This window comes from Elephantulus edwardii, unplaced genomic scaffold (genome assembly GCF_000299155.1).
Source record: "Elephantulus edwardii isolate Elephantulus edwardi_28Jun2011 unplaced genomic scaffold, EleEdw1.0 scaffold00092, whole genome shotgun sequence".
NCBI lineage: Eukaryota > Metazoa > Chordata > Mammalia > Macroscelidea > Macroscelididae > Elephantulus > Elephantulus edwardii.
In genome coordinates this window covers 11,945,098-11,972,610 of record NW_006399842.1, presented here as the reverse complement: position 1 = coordinate 11,972,610, position 27,513 = coordinate 11,945,098, and the positions used below count along the sequence as shown (strand labels likewise).

Sequence of the window (27,513 nt, the reverse complement as noted above, 5' to 3'; positions counted from 1 at the left end):
TTACTCTTTAAAAGGAATGCCATAAAGATGTAGAGAGAAAAGAATAAAGGAAACGTCACCAAGATTCTAACAGATGAAGATAACTCATAACCATCTACGAATGAACGGATAAGCAAAAAAACGGTATAAATAGAGTCTTGCTGTGGTTGTTAGGTGCCATCAGGTTGAATAGGACTCACAGCGACCCCAGGAACAACAGACTTGAATCCCATCCTGTCGTTTTCCATCGTCACCATCTCTGATACACTTCAGCCCATTGCTGCAGTCAATCCATCTCACTGGGAGCCTGCCTCTCTTTCACTATATTTAGCCATAAAAAGCAATGAGGGTGGGGGGGGGAATGAAGCATTATTATATACAAAATTGTGAAAACAGAAGAAACCAGACACAAAATCACATATTACAAGACTGATTTATATGAAATGCCTCAAATAGGCAAGTTCATAGAGGGGGGAAAGGGATGAAGAGCTTCTTAGGTAGCGGGAGAGTGGGGGAGGGAGACTGACTGCTGGTGGTCATAACAGTCTTTTCGGAGGTGATAAAAATGTTCTGGATAGTGGTAGCGACTACACAACTTTGTGAATAGACTATAAACCACAGGCAAAGACTTCAAAGAGGTGGAGACTATAATATATGAATTACATTTTAGCTTTTTAAAAGATTAAGGAGCTGAACCCAAGATTTCAAAGGGCAGTGCAGGAAGCTAAAGTATTATAACAAAATGTACAAAGAGCTGGAGTCAGAAAATCAAAGGGGCCAAACTCGTTCAACATTTCTTAAGCTGAAAGAACTGAAGAATAAATTCAAGCCTCGAGTTGCAATACTTAAGGATGTTTTGGGCAGAATATTAAATGATCCAGAAGCATTAAAAGAAGATGGAAGAAGTATACAGTCATTGTACAAAAAGGAATTGGTGGACACAGAAGAATTTCATGAAACAACGTATAAACAAGAGCCTGTGGTAATGAAGAAAGAAATTCAAGCTTCTCTGAAAGAACTGGCAAAAAACAAAGCCCTAGGAATTGACAGCATACCAATTGACATATTTAAAAAAAACAGATGCCAGCCGGGATGGATGTGCTCACCAAGTTGTGCCAAGAAATCTGGAAGACAAAAAAAAAAAAAAGAAATCTGGAAGACAACTACCTGGCCAACTAACTGGAAGAGATTTTTATATTTGTTCCCATTCCAAAGAAAGGTGATCTGACAGAGTGCAGAAATTATCAAACAATATCATTAATATCACATGCAAGCAAGATTCTGCTGAAAATTATCCAAAAATGACTGGAACAACACATCAACAGAGAACTGCCAGAAGTCCAGGCTGGGTTTAGAAGAAGCCGTGGTTCTAGGGATATTATAGCTAATGTTAGATGGATCTTGGATGAAAGTAGGGAGTACCAGAGGAAATGTCTGTATTTCATTGACTATGAAAAAGCATTTGACTGTGTGGGTCACACAAACTGTGGCTGAATCTGAAAAGAATGGGAATCCCAAAACACTTGATTGTGCTTATGTGAAACCTATCCTTGGACCAGGAGGCAGTCATCAGAACAAAGCAAGGTTAACACTGCATGGTTCAAAACTGGGATGGGTGTACACCAGGGACGTCTCCTATCTCCATACTTTCTCAATCTAAATGCAGAACAGATTATCCAGGAGGCTGGGCTCTATGAGAAATGTAGGGTCAGGATTAGTGGAAGATCTATCAACAATCTGTGTTTCAGAGATGACACAACCCTGCTTGCTGAAACTGAGGAGGTCCTGAAGTGCTTCCTGCAGAAAGTCAAAGACTACAGCTTTCAATATGGATTGAAGCTCAACATCAAGAAAACAAAGATTCTCACCACTGGGCCAATTGGCAGCACCATGATAGATGGTGAAGAGACTGAGACTGTTAACAGTTTCAGTTTTCTTGGTTCCATAATCAAAACTCGTGGTACCAGCAGCCAGGAAATTAAAAGATGAATTGCATTGGGAAAGTCAGCTATCAGAGAACTCTCCAACGTAATGAAAAGCAAACATGCCAGTCTGAAGACTAGGGTGCTCCTGATCCAGGCCATGTTGTTGTTGTTGTTGTTGTTATGTGCCGTCGAGTCGCTTGGGACTCATAGTGATCCTATGTACAACAGCCCTAAACTCCGCTCTGTCCTGTGCCAACCGCACTGTTTCTGACACACCCATCCCGAATACCCCAGTCAACGCCAGTCACTTAATCAATCTACCTCATAGAGGGTCTTCCCCTCCTGCGCTGTCCCTCCACCCACCCAAGCATGATGTCCCTCTCCAAGGACTGGCCTCCTTACAATATGTCCAAAGTATGTTAGATGAAGCCTCAGAATCCTTGCCTCCAAGGAGCCGCCCAGTTTAACCCTCTCCAGCATGAATCTGTCTGCTTTCCTAGCAGTCCATGGGACCTTCAACACTATTCTCCAGCACTACAGCTCAAAGGCATCAATTCTCCTTGTATCCTCCCTAGTCATTGTCCAACTCTCTGATGTATAACAAGTGATTACACAGACCATAGCCTGTATCAGATGCACCTTAGTCTCCAGAGAGACACCATTGCTCTTTGGAACTTTGGAAAGGTACCTAACAGCAGACTTTCCCATTGCAATATGTCTTTTAATTTCCCGGCTGCTGGTGCCAAGAGTGTTGACTGTGGAGCCAAGCAAACTAAAGCTGTCAACAATCTCAATCTCTTCACCATCCATCCTGATGCTGCCAATTGGTCCAGTGGTGAGAATCTTTGTCTTCCTGACATTGAGCCTCAATCCATATTGAGCAGATGGTGGATTCAAACTGTGTGCCTTCTGGTTGGTAGCATGCCACGTTACACACTACGTCATCAGGGCTCTTGTTCTGGTTTTGAGTTTTCCCCTGTAAAGAAAGAAAACCCTATGGCATAATCCTACTCTGTCACATGGCATTGGTATGAGTCAAATTATTTTAACAGTTATGGGAAAAACAATGCCAAACAAAGGGAAACCAGGTTCCTCAAAGGGTTTGAGTAACTACCCTCAGGCACAGCCTCATCTGCTTCTCTAGACATACCTTAGCCCCCAGACCTTGACCTCCTCTCATCTGTCCTAGCAGCTAAGAGTTTCCTGGTCTTTCCACTGGCATCACTACAGCAAATCCACAGGCTGGAGGTTGCACTGGCCAGCTGTGAAACTCTTGTGTGGCTACTAGAGCCAGTATCTCTCTGTCCCCCTCATGCCACCTCTCCTTTCTGCTTCTGAGTTCCTCTTACCCCACCTGGCACCCTATCTCTGAGCCTCAGTGGCTGTGTTCATGCACTGAAGGCATGTCCCTTCACTTTCTGTCTGTCAGCATCTTCCACATCTAGACTGACCTACACATGTTCTGGTGCCTGCTGGCACGCAAGCAACACAGATGCTCAGTACCTACGTGCTAACTGTGCAAGGATCACTTCCCCACTGTGGTCCCAACTCACCCCCTCAAACTACACTGCTCCCAATGGAAGCCCTGGCACTCATACAGTGGTATCGTGGTTGATGACAAGGATTCAGAACACGTTTGCATCAGCTCAAGTCCTGCCTTCACCACTTCCTGGAAACATGACCTTAGGCAAGCCATTTCGCTTTACCTTCCTAAGATTTACTTTGTCACCTGAAAAGAAGAGATAAGAATAGTTCCAACTTTGTGGAGCTGATGCAAGGGTTACATGTGCGGGAACCCTGGTGGCTTGCTGCACAGCTAATATGCTTCTCTGGTTTGAATCCACCAGTCAGTCCTCACAAGTAGGATGGGCAACCTCTTCCGGGTAATTTACAGCCTCAGAAACCCAGTGTAGAGTCAGCGATGAGTTGGTTCCAGCCCAACAGCAACGAGGAGGAGGAGGAGGCCTGGAGGTGTGGTGTGGTATGTGTTCTGCTGGTAAACAAAAGGCCACTAGTTCAAATCCACCACCAAGCTGATCCTTGGGAGAAAGATGTAGTGTCCACCCATAAAGATTTTGAGCCTTGAAAACTGATGGAGGTTGCTGTGTGTTGAACTGACTTGAAGGTTTGCACTGTGGACTTTCTTTGAGGTCCTGATGTTTCATTGCTCTCCCTCACTTAATCATCAGCAATCTGAAAGCAGGACCCACTCCAAGTGTGGTCCACAGACCAGCAATAGCAACATAACCCAAGACCCTGTCAGAAATACTGAGGTCCCACTCTCAACTGGCCACAGTAAGATTTCCAGTCTCCCACACTGCATTCTCTGAGAACCTGTCACTTAATCAGGGGAAAGTCTACTCCTGCCCTCCTGAACCTGCCTGGGTTGACGCTGCTCTGACTAATGGAGCCGCAAGTGATGCGGTCTGCCTGCTGAGGCTGGTTCTGGGAACAGTGCAGACCACTCCACCTCCCTCTCTCAGCAACTGTGTCCTGGTCCCCTTTCGAACCACCACTTAGTATGCTTAGAAGCAGTCCACACTAGCCACGTGGGAAGATTTCATGAGAGGACTGTGTAGAGAACCGGGACCCCAGCTGACAGGCAACATCAGCCATCAGACATTGGGGAAAACAAGCCCTGAGACGGCTCCCGGCATCTGGACTTCGTCTTCCAGCCAAGGCCCCAGATGTCACGGGACAAGGACAGCCGTCCTGCTCTGCTGCTTCCTGACCCTGAGCATCCGTGCACAGAATCTGCGGTCGCACTGCTCAAGTCCACGGGGTCATTATACAGCCATGATAACAGCAAGGCTTATCTGGATGAGAACCTGCCCTTAACAAGGTCCCTAGGCTACGCACACAGCCAGTCAAGTGCCAGAAGTGCTGCCCAAGTTGGTCCTCTTCTTCTCCCAGCTTCATTTCCTGTGTTCCTGGCCCGCAGCAGGGGCCGAGGCAATGTTCACAGGTAATTACTGCCCTGATTAAAGGGGAGGGCAGGCTGCCTCAGACCCAGCAAGCAAAGCCCACCCTCAATGTGCAGGAAGTATTGATGGCGCCCCCGCATGTGAAGCTGCACCGGGAGTTCTCAGGGTCAGGTGGTCAGCCCCCCACTGAGCCACTTGGAAAATGCAGGGTTAGTAGGGGATGCCAGCAGCCAACCCTGGCCCCCTTCCAGCGGACGGGAGGCTTCACAGGGGCCTTGAGTACACTCACCTTTGCCTGTGACCAGGGCAAGCCCTAGCTGGGCTCCAGCCTAACACCGGCCTCCCCGTGGACACTCAGTGTTTTCCTTTATGATGGCAGCCTGCCTGGGAGCAATTATTGCTCCAGTGGGGGCCGTTTTAAAAGCTAGGTACCTCAAACATTTGCAATTTATTAAACATCCATTCAGAGGCCATTAAAAAAACCCAGCTAAGAGAGTATACAGCTTGAGGATGTGACCACCGCCACGGGGGTGAAAGGCTGAAATAGTTGCCCAGCAGGGGCTGGATTTCTTAGCAGAAGAAATCACCATCAGGCACTGTGAGAAAGGTGTTTGTCATCAATGCCATCTCCTCGGCTACGTGACAGTTTCAGATGCCACTGTGGGTCAGGCTCCTGTACCAGCAGCACACACACTCGTGGACACAGCTGAGCACAAGCTCCCAACTCGAACTTTGCTTTTGCAGTGGCGTATGATACCAGCACCAGCTGGCCACACTGTAGCTGTGCCTTGTGCATTGTTGTTATGTTGGAAGCTACGCCATTAAGATTTCAAATATCAGAAGGGCGACCCACGGTGGATAGTGTTTAGAAACACAGACGAAAAGGCTGGGACAAACGCTTGGTGTTCTACTTCTGAAGATTCTACAAACTCATCTCATTGTCATCGAGTCAGAACTAACTCATGGCTGACCGTCCACTGGCTTTCTGAGGCTATAAATTTCACAGGAGGAGACTCCCCATCTTTCCCTGATGGATTCAGACTGCCAGAGAGTCAACACTTGCAGGTTACAACTTCCTACCCAGCAGGGCGCCGGAGCTCCTGCTTCTGAAAATGAGCTGATGAAATCCTACAGGCCCCAAAGGAATGCTGTCTAACAGTATTGCTGGAATATGAGCCTTCTCGGGTACCATCAAGTCAGAACTGAGCCTCCAGTGGGTTTTCAGAGGCACAGGAGGAGATTGTCCATCCTCTCACGGAGCAGCGGGTGGATTCGAACTGCTTGCCTTTGTGACTGCAGCGCAGTGCCTTACCACTAGGCCACCGGAGCTCTACAACACACTAAAAATGCACAGTGGTTGCAATAATGGACACACACACACACACACACACACACGAACACAGCCCCACCCCAACAGCTGTGACTAGGCAACATTTGGTTCTTTTATACATAAGCCACCATAGGTCAGAGTCTGTGTAGCAGCAATTAAGGATAAAACATATGCATATTCATCAGCCCACTGGGTCCTGACAGAGACACTATTCTCATTATTCTAGAGAACCAGGATTCCAGTGAGAGCCTGGGAAGCACAAGTTCTCCACAGGCCCTGGGAGGGGACGCAGGATGCCAGCACTGATGATGTGCGGGGCTCACAGGCCCCTACGCAGGACCCAGGGGACAGGTGAGGGCTGCTGCACCTAACTGAGAGGCCCCAGGACAGGGCTCCTCAGAGAAGGGGCTGCACCAGCGGGGCTCACTCCCTCCGCTGGACCCCAGCAGTGCCATAGGACTGGTCTGGCGAGGACGTTACTTGGGAACAATACCCTGCAAGCAGGCTCCACGTGAAGCCAGGGCTACTGAGATGGAGAGGAACTGAAGAACAGCCACCAGGTTATTGTATCTCTGGAGGAAGGGAAAGACTGATGGGCCCCATGGCTGGAGGCAGGAGCTGCGGTGGAAACTGTCCTCACTTGGTGTACAGAGCCAGGTCTGAAATCTCGGTCACTAATTCCTGGCCAGGTGACCTTGGGCAAATCACTTCAGCTTTCTGAATACTTCTTTATTCTAATGCTGGTTTCTTTACAGTGTTATACTGGAAATGAGAAGCCATTTGCTAAAGTCAACACTCTCATAGTATTTCAAGGTGCATTAAGTGATTTACAGGGACGGCCTGGCAATATCCTCACCACCCTAGATGGATCACACCAGTTTTACAGATGAGGTTTACAGATGCACTTACTACCATAAATACTGTGAGAAGTAACCAGAGGACACCTCTATCCTGCCTGACTTCTTTCACTGCTCCTTGTGATGATACAAGCCAGGGAGCTCTGGTGGCACAGCAGGTAGAGAGTTGTGTTGTTAATCCAAAGGCAGTGCCCCTCGATGGTTCAAATCCACCAGCTGCTCCACAGGGTAAAGGTGAGCAATCTCCTCCTCTGTGACTGTAGCCTGTAAAAACTTGCCGGAGGGTCAATTATGAGTCGGTTCTGATTCGACAGCAAGGAGAGGCAGGTGTGATACTAGCCGGCACTGATGGACTCTCTAGCATTCACCATGATTTTCCTGAAGCATACTTTGCATAGCCAGAAGAAACCCTGAGGTCCCAAAAGCATGAGCAGAGTATGCAGGAAAATGGGGCAGAGTGTGTGCTGGCGGCAGAGAACCACTGGGCAGAAGGAGGGAGGAGCCTGTGCCTAGCTGCGAGGTGCCATCCGTTTGGCTTTAATTATCCACCACAGAGACCAGGCTGTCAGGTCCAGTGGCTGATTGAGCAAGTCCCAGAGCTGACTCGCAGCCCAGCTCCAACACCTTCTTGCTGTGGAACCCTGAGCAAATGGTGAGAGCTCTGAATCCGTTTGCTCCTCTTCAAATGAAGGATGGCACAGTGCTGGTGGCAGAGATTGCCTAGGGGTTCCTGAAGGTGGAGCACAGAAAGGCATTCCATGATGCCTGGCACAAAATAAGTACTCAACGGATGCGGGCTGTCATCGTTTCTCTCACCATCACTCAGCAAACACATCACCTGGGGCACCAGAGTCCTCGCTCCCTGTCTCCTGCTCAGCTTAATTTCCATGCACAGCATGCAGCAGCCCCACGTTCAGGTGACGGGGTGCACACACCTCCCTACAGGTCAAGGACTGCCAGTGTCTGTTGGCTATGCAGGGCCTCAGCGTTCCAGCAGCAAGATCGATGGGTGCTGGGGTGCCAGGCAGAGACACAGTTACCCCCTGCTACCACCCAGCTGTCTCCAAATCCTTTTCAAGAAGATGAGAAAATGCAGGAGACATTTTCTAATTTCTCCCTCCCATGCTTTCTTCTACCTCCAACTGACAACAGTCAAGAAAAATTACCCAATACTGTGGACACTCAATCACTATAGTAAAAAGTAATACAACAAGATGATGGAAATAGCTTTGTTACATTTCTTGTTTCCACTTTTGAGGAGCACCGTCTCAATAGTTAGACGAGACCCGCAAAAATGCCGCCAAAATTTTGCAAATCAGAGTTGTCAGATTTGAACTAAGAAATGAAGCAATTTTCTCCGGAGCTGATAGCTGGGCCAGTAGGGAACAGAATGGTTAAGAAAGAGCCTCAAGTCACTGTGCGGAGAGCAGGCCAGATAAAGAGCCTTATCTGGAGGGACATGCCAATTACTGACAGCTGTCACGTCACACAGCTGGATGGGAGACAAGTGAGGAAGGACATTCATGGCAGATGCTAGCCAGTGCACTGCATGACTTTGAGGCAATCAATAAGTATGATACCTTTTGGAATAAAAAATACAGAGTCCCTACCTTCCCCTGCCCCAATATGCATTACTGGTCCTGTAGATTTTGAATGCAAGTCTAAGGTGGTATCTGACAAAACTTGTCATTGTAAACTTTCTTCTTCTCTTTTAATTGTATTGGAGGACACATTTTAAGACTACAGAAAAAAAAAATCTTGCTTCTAATGGAACTTCTGCTCTTAGCACCCATTGCCAGATCTTGCCTAGGACAGTTCTTTGACAGCTGCCATGGTAATGTTCCAGGACCTAGTCCCTCATTCCTCCTACATCTACCAATAGGAAGAATTTTTCTGCAATAAAATATTGCTACTCCCTCCCCTAATTTATTTATTTATGCAGTTATTAGCATCAATGTGGGCTTGTGGGTATTTATTTTATTCTCTGCATTATAATCCAATTCTATCATTATTTACTTTGAGGCTCAAGTCTGACTCTTACCACCGGGAACTCTATCAACCCTATGCACATTGGACGTGCTCTTGTTCTTTTTCATTTTAGTCTGTTCTTATTTTCTGGCACCAGAAGAAGCCCAAGGCTCGTCTTGTACTTTCCTTGCCCTAGTGCTGGAATGAACCACTTCGACAAAGAACTCTAGTTTTATTTATTTGGAGAACAGTATTTAGAAACTGGGTGCTAGGTATGTGCTCATTTTAACTGGTGTGTCCCTGCCTCTAAGCCTGCTCAGTGAATGGAGCTAGAAAACATATACCATGGACTCCCAGAAGAACAGAGATCTGCCTTAGAAAAATCCAACCAGAAAGCTCCTTAGAAGTACAGATGGAGAGACTTCGCCTCCATCTACTTTCATCAGAAGAGGCCAATCACTAGGCAAGGGCATCATGGCTGGGAAAGTAGAGCGTCAACAAAAGCAAGGACAATCTCTACAAGGTGGGTGAATATAATGGTCACAACAGCGGGTTCAGACAGACCAGTGACACTGAAGACGGCAGAGGATGGGGAATGTTTGCTCTATTATAGATAGAAGGTCATGAGAAGCTGGAGTCTATGATAGTAAGAACACATGAATTCATGCAAACCCATACACATTCCATGTGTACTTCTTTCTGCAACTATTTATGTGTCTGTATAATTTTAAATGAGTCTATCTATATTTATTACTGACTGATTTAATGAGGCTATCTTCCTCATGTTACTGTCGCTGTTGCATGCCGTTGGATTGCCTGCGACTCCTAGCGACCCTCTGAACAACAGCTCTGAAGCCTGCCCTGTCCTGAGCCATGGACTGATCTAAGGAGTCTATATAGGAAGCTCTGATGGCACAGCCCATTGGGAGTTGCTCTGCTCACCCAAAGGCTAAGTTTCTCTGGTGGTTTGATTACATACAAGTGCATTCTAAGGAGAAAGCTAGGCAATAACCTCTCCTGTGATACACAGCCTCTGAAAGCCTGCGAGAAGGCCAAGCTATGGATGAGTCAGTTCTGACTTTATGGCAGTAAGTTTGAAGGTTTGTTGTTTGGGTTTTTACATTGTTTTCATTTTACTACTGACACTTCTGACTATGATCCAACACCACATTCTATCTGCTTGCTTTTCTTTATTTATAACCTTGTCTGATAGTGAGAAACCTAGCTCTCATTATCTAGAGTTATTGATTTTCCCCCAACTCTAGTATACAAATGTTTCAGAACTGCTAACACATAACCCCCTTTGAGAAACACATCTGCTAACTAGAGACCAGTGTTTGGATGCTGTTGTTGCTGTTATTAGGTGTTGAGTCAACTATGACTCATAGCAACCCTATGAACAATGGATCTGAACCATGCCCAACCTGTACCATCATACTCAGGATGTATTTATCTCTGATACACTCGTGCCCATTGTTAAGAGGTTTTGTATCAGTCCATCATGTCTTACAGTATCCCATCAAAACAATGCTTTTCAGAGTTAGTTAGACCAGTTCCCCATCCTCCTTTATTGAGGTTATGGAATTCCTTATCATATAGACAGGTCCATTTGTCTCAGCCCACACTCCCGTTTTCTCACTGCAGCCTGGTTGATGCTTTTACATTGTTAACCAGTACAACACACCTTGTGATGCAAAGTCTATAGAACTGGGACCCTCAGCCAGCTCTTTGCTCTCCTTGTGGTCCCTCAATGTCTCTTTCTGTAAAGTGCGAGGCCTGGAAGTCGAGATCATTAGAGGTTCTTCCAACCCAGATGGAAGGGGCCATGAGCAGAGTGTCACGGATTGAATTGGGTCTCTTGAAACAGATGCATGTAACAATGCAGTGTGGAAGTGATGTGATGATCCCCATCATTTAATAAACCAAACAGTTCTAAAAGGATTAAGGTGGAGATGCGACACCCTTAATGCAATGCGATCACCACCCTGAAGTGACAAATCGAACTTCCTTGAAACACCTTTAGTCTCATAGGAGATAAAAGGCAAGAAAAGGCAGTTAAAAAGGGGGGTGGGTGGGGACGGCACTCAGTATCATCAAGAAAGAAGAGCAGGGAGTGAAACTTAGCCTTTAAACCAAAGTCCCTGTGCTGGGAAGCTCCTTGATACAAGGAAAGCCTGAGATGCAGGGTAATCTCCAACGAACCCTGAGCCCACAGATGCTGAAAGAAAATAGGACCTTCCTCCAGAATCAACAATGACAGGAAGCCCTTCCCCAGAGTGGACACACTGGCTTCGGACCTTCAAAACTGTGGGAGAATACATTTGCATTTGTGAAAGCCCCCCACTTCTGCCATCTGTGCTTAGAAGCATGGGATAACTAAGACCCACAGACTGTCTCCTGCCTTCTGTCCTTGACCACAGAAGATCCCAGGTGGTACCTGAGAAGGCCCACAGAGCAGGTCCCATTGTGATGAGTGGACCTCACTGTGGACCACGCTGGAGCTCAGCTTCTTTCTGTGCGAAGAAGGCATCTCTGGGTAAAAGGTGTGAGTGCTCTTTTACCGGCTCAGATCACATCCCAGGCGAGTGTGAAAACCACCAGCTCCGATTCTTAACTCTGAAACTTACTGCCGCTGAGTAGGAACCACCTGGGAGCTGACTCTCCAGTGGATGTTGGGAGGCTGTAAATCAAATGGGAGGAGAATGCCCATTTTTTTTCTACGGAACAGTCGGATTCGAACCTACAGACACGCACCATCTTTGGGTTAGCAGCACAATTTCCGATAGACTAGGCCACCAGAGCTCCCTCAGTACCTCCGAGCGAGATTCATTCTTTTTTTTTTTAACCTAGGCTACATTTTATTTTTTCCCTTGAATCTGCTAAATAATGGTAACTTGGCCCATGGTGCAATGAAGAGAACCAGCTCTCCACTTGGCACAGCACCTGGCGCTCTAGAAGCACTCAGCAAATGTTGTGTTGTATCTTTGGCCACTTGTTTTTTTAAAAAAAATGTATTATTATTATTAATATTCTTAATTTCAAAGAACATCTACAGAGATTTTGGAATTCCATTCATTCACTGTTGCACTCTTCTCTGTTGTGTGTAGGCAGGAATACAAACAGGACAGTGGTCAAGACCAGAAATCAGGGTCCAAAAGACCTGGCTCTATTCCTGCTCAGACAATGACTCTACCATTTAAGAAATCTCTCTGGAGTACTGACTGCAGGTTAGTGCTGTCTTGGGCACAGGAACACAGTCTTTTTTCAGGTAGCCAAGATTTGAGAGAAGAGATAATCATTGAACAAATACTCCAAATTATGGATGAGGTTAAGAGCTCCCACCTCCAACACTGTAGTAAAGACTAAGAGAGAGGACACATGCAGACTGCCTGCTGGTTAGTTGAACAAAGGGTGCCTTTCAGAGGCATGGTCTAGACTGGACGGGTGCGGAGCGCCAACCCCAGGAGACATCTATCTACATGGCTCCAGCCAGTTGCTTTCACCAGTGGTCACAAAGCCCTGGCCTGGTCAAAGCCCAGTACACACAGCAGATACAGAGCAGTGGTTAACCAATCCTCAGTTCCCAAAGCATGCAGCCTAGCCTGCTCCCAGACATCTGGCTGCAAGCAGCAGCAGCAGCAGCTGTGGAAAAGCAACCCTAAGGATGGAACAGTCACAGAAACAGAGGTTGGCTCCAAGGAACTGTGGCCTGGAGAGTCTCAGTCCTGGAGGGCACCCACTGAGCTTCAAAAGCTCCGTGACTTCGAAGAAGGTTCACCTCACCCTCCTCTGTTTGCTCTCTGCAGTCTTTTGACAGTTAATCCCATTAAGGTCCTAGGGAACTAGCAAAGCAAAGGCAGGATTCTGAAGGGCTGGTGCCTAGATCCCTGTATAATGCTCACAAGTTACTGTACCTCCCAGGGCCGCAGCTGCTCATGTATTAAAATGGCACTATTAAAGCCCACCACATGGTTATGGGGAGGATGAAACTGATGCATCAGAACTGTGTGATTCTGGCAAAGATTTTGGCACAGACTGCTAGAAGAACAAGCAAAGCTGTCTTGGAAAATGTACAGCCAGAATGCTCCTTGGAAGCAAGGATGAGGGAACTTCTATCGCATACTCTGGACTTGTCACCAGTGTGGAGCCATCCCTGGAGAAGGGCATCACTGCTTTGTCAAGTAGAAGGTCAGCAAAAAAAGGAAGACCCTCGATGAGATGGACTGACCCAGGGCGGTAGTCATGGGCTCACACTCGTAATGGTGATGATGACGGGAGACTGGCAGGACTGCATCCTGTTGTAAACAGGGGTCACTGTGATCGGAACCAATTCGATGTCACCGAACAACAACAATAACACCACCACCAACATATCTAAAGCACAGAGCACAGTTCACGATTCATTACAGCCAGCTAATCAATGCCAACTGCTGTAATTATCATTATTTTTAAATGCCAGTCAATCTTGGCAGGACTTAAAAGAACAAAGAAGGTTACAATCTCTTCTTTAGTGGGGGTTTGGAGCTGGGACAGGGTGGGGGCAGGTGCAATAGAATAAGAGAGACCTTGAGGGGTGAAACTGTCCCCAAGGTGGGTGCTAGGAACCCCCCAGGTATACTATGTGTCTCTCCGCTCCGTCAGGGCTTGCCTTGCCCCTCTTCTGGACCCAATTGGACACTCTGGAGCTGAGTGGGCTGAGCAGCTGGAAGCCAAGCAGAAAGCAGCATTTTCACCCCAGGAAAGCTCTGCATAGCAGCAAGGTGCCCTATTTACAAATAAAGGCTGTTCTTGGCTCTACAGCCCACACAACCAAGCCCCTTTATTCCATTTCAATAAGCCTAATTCCACTGAAAGTGCATTGGCAATAAATGGAATTAATCAGTCCTGGATATCTGGTGAGTGTAGGCAGGTGTTAGAACATCCGAGGGGCCTTGGATGGGAAAGTAAAAACAGTGGCAGGGGATATAAAGTGCTTTCCTGCCTTGGGGATTGAAGACAGAAAGGACTTTACTGAAGGCGGGCACTTTATGAGCAAATAAGCCTTTGATTGCCTGCAACTGAGTGGCAAACCAAAGCGACTAGGAAACTTCTCTGGGAGATTGTTTCTCGGCCTTGTTTCAAGATGGAAATGTCTTTAGTGCTGCTGTTTTTGTGATTATAAAAGTCGTATTTGCTCCGCTTAGACGCTGCAACTGGACGGAAGGAACAAAGTGAAAATCACGCATAATCTTACCCCCTTCAGATAATCACTGCTGACATTTTGTTATAAGACTGAGTCGATTTTCTGCTCTGCATATTTTCAGAGATACACAGTACAAACGAGATCCTCTTAGATAGGTGGTTTTGCAGGCTGCACGTCCCACTTATTAATGTACCATGGACAGCCTTCCGCATTAATAACCATGGCTCTCTCGCATCATCTTTCACAGCCTCAGTCTGGAGGTGAATTACACGCCCATGGGATCAGCTTTGTTGACTGTGTCAGTCCTCGAAGGCCCCTTGGCCCTGCCCGGCTGTCTGCAGGCAGCCCACTGACCTTCACTTGGATTCTGGAACACGAAAGGCCTCCGCATACACTGTTCTTTCTGTCTGAAATGCTCATCTCCTTTCACATACTGCTCTTCTTTTAAACTGCAGCAGAAATTCTTCTTCCCCAAGGAAACCTCCCAGGATATACATGTCTGGGGCTGGTCTACCCTCTCACATGCTCACCACGTTCCAGGTACTGCTCTATTTTGACATTTATCAAGACAATAATCATACCATTCCCCAAACCATTGGGTTTCTTGTCTGTCACTAAACTATAAGCTCCAGGAGGTGTGAGACTGTCAGCTTTGCTGAGCTCTGAAGCTGCAGGGCAAGGCCAGTGTCTAGCACTGACTGACCAGAGCGGAGAGGCAGCCACAGAGACCACTGCCTGTGTGTAATGTCCACCTACTCCTTTCTACAGAAGAGTAAAGTCTGCCAGAAGATTACCTCTGTTGGCACCTTTCTGTAGCTGTAGGAATCTGCAGGATAAGAGGATGGATATGTTTCTGGGGTCACAGCATACTCTCTTATACCTCTTACACCTCAACTAACACTGCTGTGGAGTCAGAATCAACTCATACGTGACCCTCTATTGATGTTCTTAGGCTGTAAACGGCACTGAAGATTGGCTGTCTCCCTCCCAAGAAGCTGCTGGTGGACCGCAAATGCCAGAGAGGTACTGTCTCTGGGTCGGCTGCACAATTCTCTATGAACTTAGCCATCAGAGCTCCTTCTAAGTCAGGATAAAAAGCTTTTGAGGCCATAATGCCCAGTTGGTCAACTGCTGTCCAAAGACGGACAATGAGATGCAGAGGGAGGAAGGAGCGTGCCCACCTTCACACAGTTGTCAGTGGCACCCGGGGCCCTGGGTTTCTGTCTCCCCATGCACCAGGCCATCTCAGGCTCCATGAGACCTGGGTCCAAATCCCAACTCTAACATTAAAAGAATGTAGCCATGGGCAAGCCAGTTTAACTTGATATGACATGATCTCTTTAGTTGTGAAATGGAGATGATAGTATCTACATTATCAGGAAGAGGTAGCATAATGTTTGTCATCGTTGTTATTAGGAGTCATTGAATGTACCTGAAGTGCTTATCACGTGGACTGAAAGTCTGTGCAGTGAGTTCAGATCCTAACACTAGAACTTCTAGATGGGTGACCGTGGGCAAGGTGCCAAACACTGCGCCTTACTCTGTCAAATGTAACGTGGGGAGAAGAACATTTCTTCTTCATTACACTTCTGGAAAAACGATTTAAGAGAGTAAAGCACTTACAGTAACTGCTCAATAGATGATTAGTATGATAGTAAAAGCTACCGTTAGCCTAGAGCAAAGATAAAGGAAGAAAATCAAACATGCATGGAAGCCACTGGTCCAAAGGACTAACATACCATGGAACCTCAGCCTCCATGACACAGAGACCAGAACTAGATGGGGCCCGGCCGCCACTGCTGACCACTCTGAAGGCATCACATAGAAGGTCCCAGGAGATCGGGAGGAAAAAATGTGGAACAAAATGAAAAATCATAGAAAGAACAAGTTCACTGGTCAGATAGAGACTGGAGGCAACCATGGGCTGAAACTGTAGCCCTCAGTCCTCCTTCAAGTCTGGAACTGAATTCACCACCATGGATCAATTTTCATCCAAAATGTTTTTGTTGTTAAATAGCATCAACTCAGAACCAACTCACAGCTGACTCATCAACGGATTTTCAAAGGCTGTACATTGCAGGGGAGATTGCCCATCTTTATCCTATAGAGCAGCTGGTGGATTCAAACCATGTGCCTTTGGGATGACAGCACAATTCCTTCACACTAAGCTACAAGAACTCCCTCCTCAAGACACAGTTTATAATGGGAATAGAACACTAGGGAAATAACTCTCTTTAGAACCATCAACCACTTGCGATTAAAAGAGCAGAATTTATTCAGAAGCCAGGAGGGGATAAGAGAGAGGAACAGAAAAAAGAAAACACAGGGAAGGGGCGGCAGGGGTGGTGTTATATGCAGGGAACGGCAATTAATTGCATGAAGCAAAATGCACATCATCTGTCGGGTGGATAACTGACTTCCACTGTAAATCTTCACTCTAATCAGAATTTTTTAAATTTTTAAAAGCTATTGTTCATGGGAAATCAGAAAGTAAAGACAACCAATAAACATTAACATTGTAATTACTGTTAGTACCTCATTTCATCTTGTCAATAATCCTGAGCAATAGACGTCACTTAGTATTTTTATATGAGAGAAAGGAAGTTCAGACAGATGACAGGACTCAAAGTCACAGTTATTAAAGTGAAGATGGTAAAGGCAGCATTTGAACCCAATCTCCTGACTTCAAACGCAGAGGATCTCCCACCACTCTGTGCTTCCTAACAGTCAGACAGACATAATCATCCTGTCTGCTGTCCAGGTCTCTCCATCCCTCAGCCTGGCTGCCCTGATGTTGCTCATGTGATCTCCTGAGTTGCTCTGGACCATCATGACCTTCCTGCTTGTGTGGAGAATCACGTGTCCCATGTTAGTGCACAATTCAGGGCACTCTGTGACAGAGACACAATCTCATTCATGATGTCTCCTAACCCTTACATAAGGACTGGTCTCCTATGGGCAGACTCACATTGTTTCCTTCAGCCAGGAGCACCTTATCACCCCCCCAGCCCCTCTGCCTACCATCCTCCTGTATCCTCCTAAGCCTGACTCAAATGGTACCCATGCCCATGGTCATCACTCCCCATGGCTGCTCCCTGGCATCAGGATTTATTTAGCCCAAACACATTACTGTTGTATTCACATGATTGTGTCCTGGGTCCGGTGCTCCACACGGTCAGGTACTCTGCCTCACTCATCATTACTGTCACCACCCCAAAGCTCTGAGCAAACTTCCAGCCCTCCACAGCAGGCTGGTTCATTGAGGCAGTTAAGATAATGGGTCTGGAATTAAGATTGCTTAGGTTCAAATCCTGCCCTATAACCCACCCGTGCAACCTTGGGTAAAGTGGCCTAACTGGTAAAATGCCTGTTTTCCCACCTGGAAAAGAGGGATAAAAACAATGTCCTCTACTGGGTAGCACGAAGATTCACTGTGATGATATCCCTGATAACAAACACTGAGCACACAGTTAGCCCTCTTTAAAACATGAGCCAGTTAATATTATTCACATAATTGCTGGTTGCACTGGGCTAAACATAAGCCTTGAAGGTGCCTGGGACAAGCTCAGCCCAGCTCAAATCTCTCTTTTTTCTTCCCTCTCTCTGGAGGAACCACAATGAGTCCTGGAGCCAGGGAATCACAAGCCATCAGCAGTGTTTGCAAAACAGCAGCCACAAGAAGCTAAAACTGGCCCACTGCCCAGCACCACGGAGGAGGCTGCCTTGCTCTGGGGACCGCTTGGGGATGAGAGGCAGGTGTGGTGACGAGGGAGGGGACAGCCCCTGCTGCTTTGCTGAACTGTGAATTAGAGGCTCAGCAGTCAGGGAAGGGCTCCCCCAGGGGACCAGTCCTCCAGGTGGGGTGCTGATTACTCTGCAAGAAGTTTGATTAAAATCAGCATCAAAGACTCCCTGTAAAGATCACCCTCTCTTATCCCCACAGAACAGCCAGCAAGCCACACCTCCCGTGGGAGTCAGGCATCTTTCACCTTGAGTCCGCTGCTCTCTGCTTCTGAGCCCACGTCCACGCCAGTGATGTAAATGCCCAGCCCGTACTCAGCTCCCCCTCGGATGGTGAGGCCCAGGGATCGGCCATCCCCCAATACCAGGTTCACCTGCAGGAGGAAGGACACAGTGTTAGAAGGTCTGGAAAGCACGGAGCATCAGCCACATGTAGCAGACCAGAGCACCTTCTAATCCTGAGGGAGGAGGGAGGAAGTCCTATCTAGGTGACATACTTGCAATTGCAGCATAGAGGATTCAGAAGGAGTTGACCTCCAAGGATGCCTCAGTGCCCACAGCCCAGAAGGCTTGACATTTTGGGCTATTTCACATTCCATCAAATTGCAGGGCCACAGGCTCTCTTGGCCTTTATCGGCCACTAGGTACCCTCAGCGAGGAGTGCTTAGCTTCCTCCCCTCTCCCTTCACTCCTGTAGAGCAAGGCCACGTTCAGGCTTGGGGCTGCCATCACCTTGCTGCCCAAGAGCCTCCTGCCTTGCTGTTTGCTTCCTGTCTCCATCGTGATGAACCACATTGCTGCCTCAGTCAGTGCTCAGCTCTACAACACAAGAGTGTCTGTACAAAATACAGATGTAGTGCTGAGTCAGGGGCTGCAGACAGCCCACAGTCCTGCCCACTGGGGTCTCACAGAGACCAGTATGTAGGTCTTTGCAGCACCGTGTCACACAGCACAACGGCCCTGCTGGGTGGTGAGGAATGGTTAGGAGGTGCTCCCTGAAGAAAGCACTATCTCAGAGGGGATATGAGAGTGAGCGGTAGTTAGCAGACAGGGTAGGGGAGGTAAGAACATTCAAGGGAGATAGGACAGCAGGTACCACTGGATGAGAGAGAGAGCCTTGATCTGGACATGACACTGCAGTTGGGGTGTGGAGTCCTGGGGGCCAAGATGGGGACTCAGAGGACAGACAGAAGAGGTTGTGGACAGAATCTGGTAGACCTCATAATCCACTAAGGACCTGCAGATTAAGTGGGTTAAAGGTATGGAAGAAGGACATACTGAAAAGAACAAGCATCAAAAGACTTAGGGCCCCTGTGCTAAGAACCTTATAGCCCCAATGGCAAAACTGATGCTAAGACACATGAAGATCTCCAAGGGGCATCAGGTCCACAGATGTTAAAAATAAACAAACAAAGGACCTTGTCTCAGGGTCGACAAAGTCCTCCCCTAGAGCTGGTGCCTAGAATCTGGGTTTCTTTGGGGCATATTGCCAAAAGGGACCAGCCCTCAGAGAAGGAGGACATCATGCTTGGAAGGGCAGAGGTAAAGGAAGACCCTGGATGAGATGGATTGACACAGTGACCATGGTAATGGGGTCAAGAGTGTCAGAAATGGTGAGGTTGGTTCAGGATATGCAGGGTTCAGGGCCTGCTGTTCATTAGGGTTGCTATGAGATATAGTTGACACAAAACAGTAACAGTAACAAACTGCGAGAGAATGAATTTTTCATTGTTAAAGCCATTCACTTGAGGTAATTCAGACAAGAATGTTGGCTTATCGAATGTTTACTGTGGACCAGTGTCTTATTGATCTAGTTTAGGACACTAGATTTTCAAATTCAGGGCGCCAGCACTGAATACGTTCTGTGTGTCTCCTCGTCCTAAGAGGTTCCCAGGGGTCCTGGATCTGAATGATGCATTCCACCTCCAGTCCTTCTTTCCTAGCTTGTTTAATCTCTTTTATATCTCAAAGAAAGTGACTCAAGACACAACCTAATCCTGTAGATTGCAACCTGCCTAATTAACATAACTGCCACAAATCCTGCCTCATTAACATCATAGAGGTTAGGATTTACAGCACACAGGTTAATTACATCAGATAACAAAATGGGAAAAAAATAATCATGTAATACTGAGAATCACAGCCCTGTCAAGTGAGTGCATATTTTCAGGGGACATAATTCAGTCCATAACACCTTGTTAGTTCCATTTTGTCCACGTTAAAATTGTTGTGTGTAGAAACTAACACACCTGAGGTCAAGTCCAGGTTAAAGTCAAACCATCAGCCCCTCCTCTGGGACCTAGAAGTTTCCCTTGTGTTTCTCCGCCCCCTGGGAGCAAAAGATGGCAGCTTTGCCTCTATCAGCTGGCCAACTGTTGCCAAATAGACAGGGAGGCTATGGGGTTTGGTCCCAAGGCTGTGGGCTCTGTAGTATGTCAGGAAGGGGCTGAGGTCCCTCAATCCCCCTTTAATTCAAGGTCAGCTCCAACTCACTTCTCAGTAAGGCTTCATCTCTGGAGGGTGACCAGATTAGTAAGGTGGGCACCACGGAGCCCCGAGCTCTAGAGGGGAACGCTTGAGCAGTCATCCAGAAGTGCAGAGACAGATGTTCTCCTGGAAATGACAGGCTCTGAGAATACCTCCGAGCCGGCTTGGGACCCAACCACTCAGCCCAGGATCTGTGCCTCAGTCCACTTCCAAGGCTTGGATACGTATGGGATGATGATGGTTTCAGGCTCACCCTAGCCCCTCACATCTGTGTACTCAGGAGTGATGGGACAATGTGGTAGTTATCTTTGCAGATGTAGGAACTTGACTGTGTGGTCTGAATCTCTGCTAGGTGTGAAACCCTAGACAAATGATTGTACCTGCCTGTGCCTCAGTTTCCTTACCCAGAAAGGGCCAGAAATAATTATACACAGTTCACTGAGTTGCAAAGAATGCATGTGTACAGCTATGTAGAACACAGAACAGTGCCTGGCACAGAGGAACTGCTCAGAAAACACTGGCTACGTTATTATCTTTTTCACTGCCCTCCTGAACAAGCCTTTGAGTTAAGGTTCTGCAGGTGCAGCCTGGAAAGAACGACAAGCCCTTCCTCACAGAGGGATTCGTGAGCCACTTTACATCAGCAGGGACAGCTGGGCAGATGTGAGGTGACTGGCACTTGCCAAACCCCCATTTGTACCAGGCTCTGTGCTGGGCACATAGTCAGAGAGGAATCTGACTGGGTCCCTTCTGCAGGGACATTTAGTGACATCCTGTGTGGTAATAAATGCTGAAAGGAGAACCCTGGCCTGCATGTGTCAACGGGAAGAAGATACAATGAATCTCCCCTCAGGGCCAGGGTGCTCGCACCCCTGGGGTGAGAATGTTTGTGCTGTTGGCTCTCAGCTGAGTCCTTTTGGGGCACTGCCACGGACATACTTTGGGCATGGTGCCAGGAGGGACTAGTCCTTGGACAAGGACATCATGCTTGAAAGGGTAGAAAGACAGCTCAAGAGAGGAAGATCCTAGATGAGATGGACAGACTTAGTGACTGGGGTAATGGGGGTAGGTGTGTCAGAGACAATGAAATTGGCTCAAGATAGAGCAGAGTTCAGAGCTGTTATATATAAGGTCACTATGAGTCACAGGCAATTTGACAACACATAACAACATGGTCTAGAGAGAAAGCTGCCTCCTCTGAAGCCACAGCCTTCCACGGGAGCAACCTGAACTAGGGTTGGGGGTAAGTGGGTGACTGGAGGGCTCATATAATCTGCCTAAGAGCACATACCTAGCAAGGATTCAAACCTCACAGTCTGCCTCCAGCATCTGCATAGATAATTTCCATACTGTGTCATGTCACCTTCTACACACACCGAAATGAGGGACTAGGGTGAGCTTCAAACCCTCATCACTCCCAACCTTCCCTTAACACTGCAAGATCATGCAAGCTCCAGAGCTCCTGTGCAGTCATCCAAGGCCTCTGTTGTGCCTTTACATTTTCTTCCTCCACCCAGCCCTGTGCCTCTCACTCCTTAACCAGCACTGGTACCAACGGCAGTGTACTGGTGCTGTTACAAATCAACACAAGCTTCCACAAAAGACTCTACTCAACATCGGTCAACTCAATACCCACCTGCTGTGACCCTGTAGGACAGTAGAATCACCAACAGGGTTTCCAAGGTTGCAAATCCTTATGGAAACAGCCACATTGTTCTCTCATGGAGCATCTGGTGGGTTTGAACCAACAACCCTGTGGTTAACACTCAAGCATTTTAACTTCTGTGCCACTAGGGTTCCTTCTTAGATGACTAACTCTCTGGAAAGAAAATTAGTCTGGTAAGCTTCTCCTAACTCCACGAAATCTGTCCGCTCTGATGGCTGCTGGTCCTCTATCCTTCCTTTCCCATGCATGGATACACTGCTCTCTGTGGGTCCCTCCAACCCCAGCAGGTCTCGTGGGATGTTTCCTATCGGGTAAATTTGAGTCTTCTAGCCCCTGTTCTTTTTTTTGTTCTTTTTTTAACCTTTTTTTTCTTCATTACATTACGTTTCACACTACTGTTCATTCATATTGTGTTTCATACAATCATTCTCATGCATTATGTTTTATAAAATCAATCGCCATTGGACCTTGCTCGTTATTATCCAATATTTCCAGGTGCCCGCCGGATCCTTCCCATTTCCATAAACCATTTCCCTCCATAATAACATCCCATTTCACCTGCAGGTCCTTTATGTATTAAGAGGACTTCCAGAATCTCCCTTATACTTCTAGATAATAGACACCCCCACAGGTGTCCTCCTTACTCCTCTGGCCATCCTCCTGCCTGCAGAGTGAACTGGAGCTGGACTTGGACTAAAGGTGGTTAGAGGCGCCCCAGCCCTTTCCCGGCACTGTCCCATCTGACATGCTGTGCTCAGGGCTTAGACCATCAAAGGGGAAGAAATCACTCTGAGGCAAACCAAAAAAGAAAGACGTGACAGTCTGCTTTCATAAACATTTACAATCTCAGAAACCGTATGGGCAGTTCTGCTCTGCCTGATAGGACTGGCAGGAGCTGGAATAGACTCAGTGGTAATGGGTTCCGTTTTCTGGGTTTACTTGAGACTGAGAGGCAGCCTGAATGACAAAAAAGAACACCGTACATTTAAAGCACTCTCTCAAACCCAAATGTCCTGCTATCGAGTCAGTCCCGACTCATAGCAACCCTCCATCAGGTTTCCAAGACTATCAATCATAGAGGAGGAGGTCACCCATCTTTCACCTGAAGAGCCGATACTGGATTTGAACCACAGCGCCACAGAGCCTTTGGGGTAGCACTGTAAGTTACTATAGACCACGCCACCAGACTTCCATCTCTAACAATACTTTTTGTGTGTCTCTGAGGTGGAACTAACTCATAGCTGACCCTTCAGTAGGGGTTTTCAGAGACAGCAAATCATATAGGAGGAGACTGACCATCTTTCTCCCTCGGAGCAGCTGGTGTATCGAACCACATATCTTTGGGCTGGTTGCACAACTTTTTACCACTGGACCACCAGAATTCCTGCTAATAATACTAGTGACATCTTTAAACACAGTGCACATTTCCTATGCCCGTTAACCTCCAGGGAGGAGCGTGGGCCCTGAGACACTGGGGGCTTTGAAGGCTGTGTTCACTCCACAGCAGTTGATCAGAATGTGGTGGATAGAGTGGGCAACTCCACTTGGAGCCCCCACTGTGCCGGGTAGAACAGAGATGCCACTCCATGCTGCTCCTTCGGGAACAGGCCTGACAGGGGGCCCTCCATGTCTCACTAGGTGTGACCAGCTTCAGATCCGCATTCCACATCCCACCATCCCTCCTGGCTTCAGGACACAAAGATCCCTGTGGGCAGAGAGCTGGGAGGAAGGAGCACACAGATGGCAGTGGTCCCCGCAGCAGCCACCTTGAATACTAAGAAAGAAAACAGACCTCCTTACTGCCCCATAATCCTCCCCATCAGATTAAAGTGGAGTCTTTATCACCCAACTGTAATAACAGTTCTGTCAGCCACAGGGTAATCCGCCTCCGTCACTTGCCGGAAAGTTACCTAGAGTCTGGCAGGAAACAGAATTCACACACAGAAAAGGAAGCTGAGGTTTACTGAGCCTGTTCTGTAAAAAGCAATCTACCGAGGTGAAGAACCACCACCAATAACATGAACACTAGTCTGTAAATGTGCTGCTTCTCGAGTCCCTGACCTGGTGCTGAACACTTTATTTACATGCATTACCCTGTTTAACCTTCATTCCCACTACGTGGTTCCTGTTACTGCTGCTCTTGAGATGAGGAGGAGAACAAGGCTCAGAGGGAAGAAACCAATTGGTCCAAGTTACAGAGATGGTAGCTGGCAGAGCTTGGCAATGATGACATGACAGCTTGCTGCAGAGCCAGGCATTTAACCATCATACCATGCTGCCGGCACTCCCACTCCCCACCTCTGACCTGAGTTTGTGTCCTGCTTCTATTCTTTCCTCCTGGACAACTTCAGGGTAAGCCAAGAATCCTGACTGTCCAGCTAGCAATATGGGTAGCCCAGGGGACAACTGCAACCCCGTCATCTCATTCCCCTTTGCTAGGGACTAAACTTGAAACATTTACTGATGAGGCTTAAAAACTACAATCTTCAGTATGGATACTATCTTAATATCAAGAAAACAAAACCCCTCACAACCATACCATAAAAGCATTATGACAGAGGAAAGACTGACATTGTCAAGGTTTCATTTTACTTGGATACACAATCAACACTTATGGAAGCATCAGGTAAGAAATGAAAATAGGAACGGCCATGGGTAAATCTACCATAACAAGGCACTTTAAAATGCAAGAGAAAGGATGTCACTTTGAAGACTAAGGTGCAGCTGTCCCAAACCATGGTCTTTTCAATCACCTCATTATTGTTGTTGTTGTTATGTGCCATTGAGTCGCTTGCAACTCATAGCAACCCTATGAACAACAGCCCTGAACTCTAATCTGTCCTGTGCCAATCGCACTCTGACATTCCCATACCGATTAACCCAGTCACTGAATCAATCTACCTTACAGAGGGCTTTCCCCCACTGTGCTGTCCCTCCACCCTCCCAAGCATGATGTCCCTCTCCAAGGACCAGTCCCTCCTTACAACATGTCCAAAGTATGTTAGATAGAGTCTCAGAATCCTTGCCAACAAGGAGCCGCCTGGTTTAACCCTTTCCAGGATGAATCTGTTTGTTTTCCTAGCAGTCCACGGTACCCTCAATACTCTTCTCCAGCACCATAGCTCATTAAAACATGTGAAAATAAGCCAACGAATAAGTAAGATTATTGGAGAACTGTTGCCTTTGAAATGTAGTGCTGGGAAAAAACCCGCAACAACAACATTTAATAAATGACAGGCTACCAAAAGAATGAAATCTGTTTTGGAACAAGAGCAGCCCAAATGTTCCTTAGAAGGAGGGAAGGTAATACTTCATCTCACAGACTTTGGGTATGTTACAGTAAAACTAGTCCCTAAAGAAAAATACCATTCCTGATAAAATAGAGAATCAGCAAAAAGAGGAAGACCCTTAAAGAGATAGTGACAATGTGGCTTCAACCAGGGACTCAAACACAGCAATGACCGTGACAATGACTGGAGAGAGTTTTATTTTTTGATTTTTTTATTATTTTTTATTATTTTGTGTGTGTGTACCGTCAAATCAGATCTGACTGGTACAGGAGGATATTGCGCCTCCTTCTCCGGCAGAGCATCTGGTGGATTTGAACCGTGTTCCTCTGGGATTGCAGTGCAGCGTCTTGCCACTAGGCCACCAGAGCTCCCCTCTGGAGAGAGTTTAATAGAAGCTTGCTATGGAGTACCCAAGGGGCACAACAAGTATGGACCTGAGTAGTTCTTTCCTGATCTGGACATGATGGATACACCGTATACAGACAGAACCATAAACCCATCACTGTGAAGCTTCTTCTTTCACGATGGGGATTGGGGTGGGAACCTCAAACAAAACCAAACTCACCAAGTCAAGCTGATTTCGACTCCCAGTGAGCCTGGAGGCAGAGCAGTGCTGCCCTCCAGGGTTTCTGAAGCTCTAATTCTTTAAGGGAGCAGATGGCTTCATCATTTTCCTATGGAGCAGTGGGGGGTTCAAACCGTCAACCTTTTGCAGCTCAACTCTTAATCCACTGCATCACCAGGGCTCCTGGAATAGGTTGTACTGTCTTCTTTTACAGAGTACGTAACTGAGGCACAGAAAGGGTAAGTAACTTGTCCACAGTCACCCAGCGGGCAAGTGGCAGAGCCAGGAGCTGGATCTGGGAGCCTGGCTCCAATGACTTAGCATCTCTGCCACACAGACGGATGCTACCCCAGTTAAACCTCCAGACAAGTTCATCTGATGTATGACAAAGAGTTGGAGTCAGGCACAGAATGGAGTAACCCCAGGGGGCTGTCAGAACAAGGAGGCACAATGCATCCTGCAGCCTGCCCTCTCTGTCTCAGATGGTGTGATAGGGACTTGAAAATAGACGGGATTGGTTCTGATAGTTATGCACATTTCTTTCCTTCTTTCAATCCCATATGGCAGTGTTCACACTTCAACGAGGAGAAGAACATGCCACTGTTATAAAAGAGGACTGACACAGGGGTTGGGGGGGGGAGACTGAGAAAGAGAAGATAAATAATGTATACTGCATTGAAACATGAGGAAAGACCTGTTTAAAAGGGATATATGATCAGATATTATTGTTATGACAGGAGTCCAGAAAGAAGGTAGCATAGTGGAGTGGACATGGGGAAGGGGATTGAATAAGAAAGAATTTTTTCTTTTACTTTTCAAAAATAAAAGCAAATTGTGGGGAGAGGGGTGGCCAGGAAGAAAAGTGTAACAATGAATGAATGGAAATCAGAAGTCTCTGTAAACTTTCATTAAAATAAAATTAAAACAAAACAATCAAAAAAACCTCTAGAACCAAGGGTCAGTGCACAGCCTGGGAATTTCCAAGGGTAATGTCACTCCATGTGTGATTCTAAATCACTGTCGTCTTGCAATTTGCTCCTTCACAAGGTACCCCTCCAACAGAATTGTATCTAGGATTTCCTGCAGGGAAGCTTGGAAGTCTAGCCATGGCTTTTTGGAATACTGATAAGTGAGAAAGGCTGCTAGGGAAGAGAGGTGCAGGGCCCCAGCCACAGGCTGGGTCTCCAGACACACTGTCCCTTGTAAAGAGGGAACTAAGATTTCCACGCCGTATTAGGAAGGGAATGAGCAGGAAGCAGGGTAGAATCTTCAGTCTGGAGTTGATCCCCTTTGCACGGAGGGATCTGTGAAGGCCACTCTTTGGGTTGGCTCAAGGCATCTCCTGCCTCCTGGAGCACCGAGGCATTTCCCGCCTCCCAACGCATCCAGACCCTCCTCTGAGCATTCTTCTCAGCCTCTGCCTCTGCTTTCTGCATCCCTACACAGGCCCATTACTTCACTGTGTTCCGCTTTATTGCATTTTGCAGATAGCATACTTTTTACAAGCTGAAGGTTTGTGGCAATGCTGTATTGAGCAAGTCTGTCAGCAACATTTTTCTAACAGCCTGTGCTCACTTCATGCCTCAGTGTCACATTTTG

At 47.1% G+C, this 27,513-nt stretch overlaps 1 protein-coding gene across 3 annotated transcripts in view; it reads right to left on the bottom strand.

Moving 5' to 3' along the window:
• DFNB31 (deafness, autosomal recessive 31) overlaps positions 1-27,513 on the bottom strand; it is a 131,586-nt gene that overhangs the window by 57,827 nt on the left and 46,246 nt on the right. For all 3 annotated transcript variants that reach the window (XM_006890715.1, XM_006890713.1, XM_006890714.1), the window contains one exon: positions 18,155-18,280. In XM_006890715.1, coding sequence (XP_006890777.1) covers positions 18,155-18,280 — 126 coding nt within the window. The remainder of the gene's footprint in view (positions 1-18,154; positions 18,281-27,513) is intronic.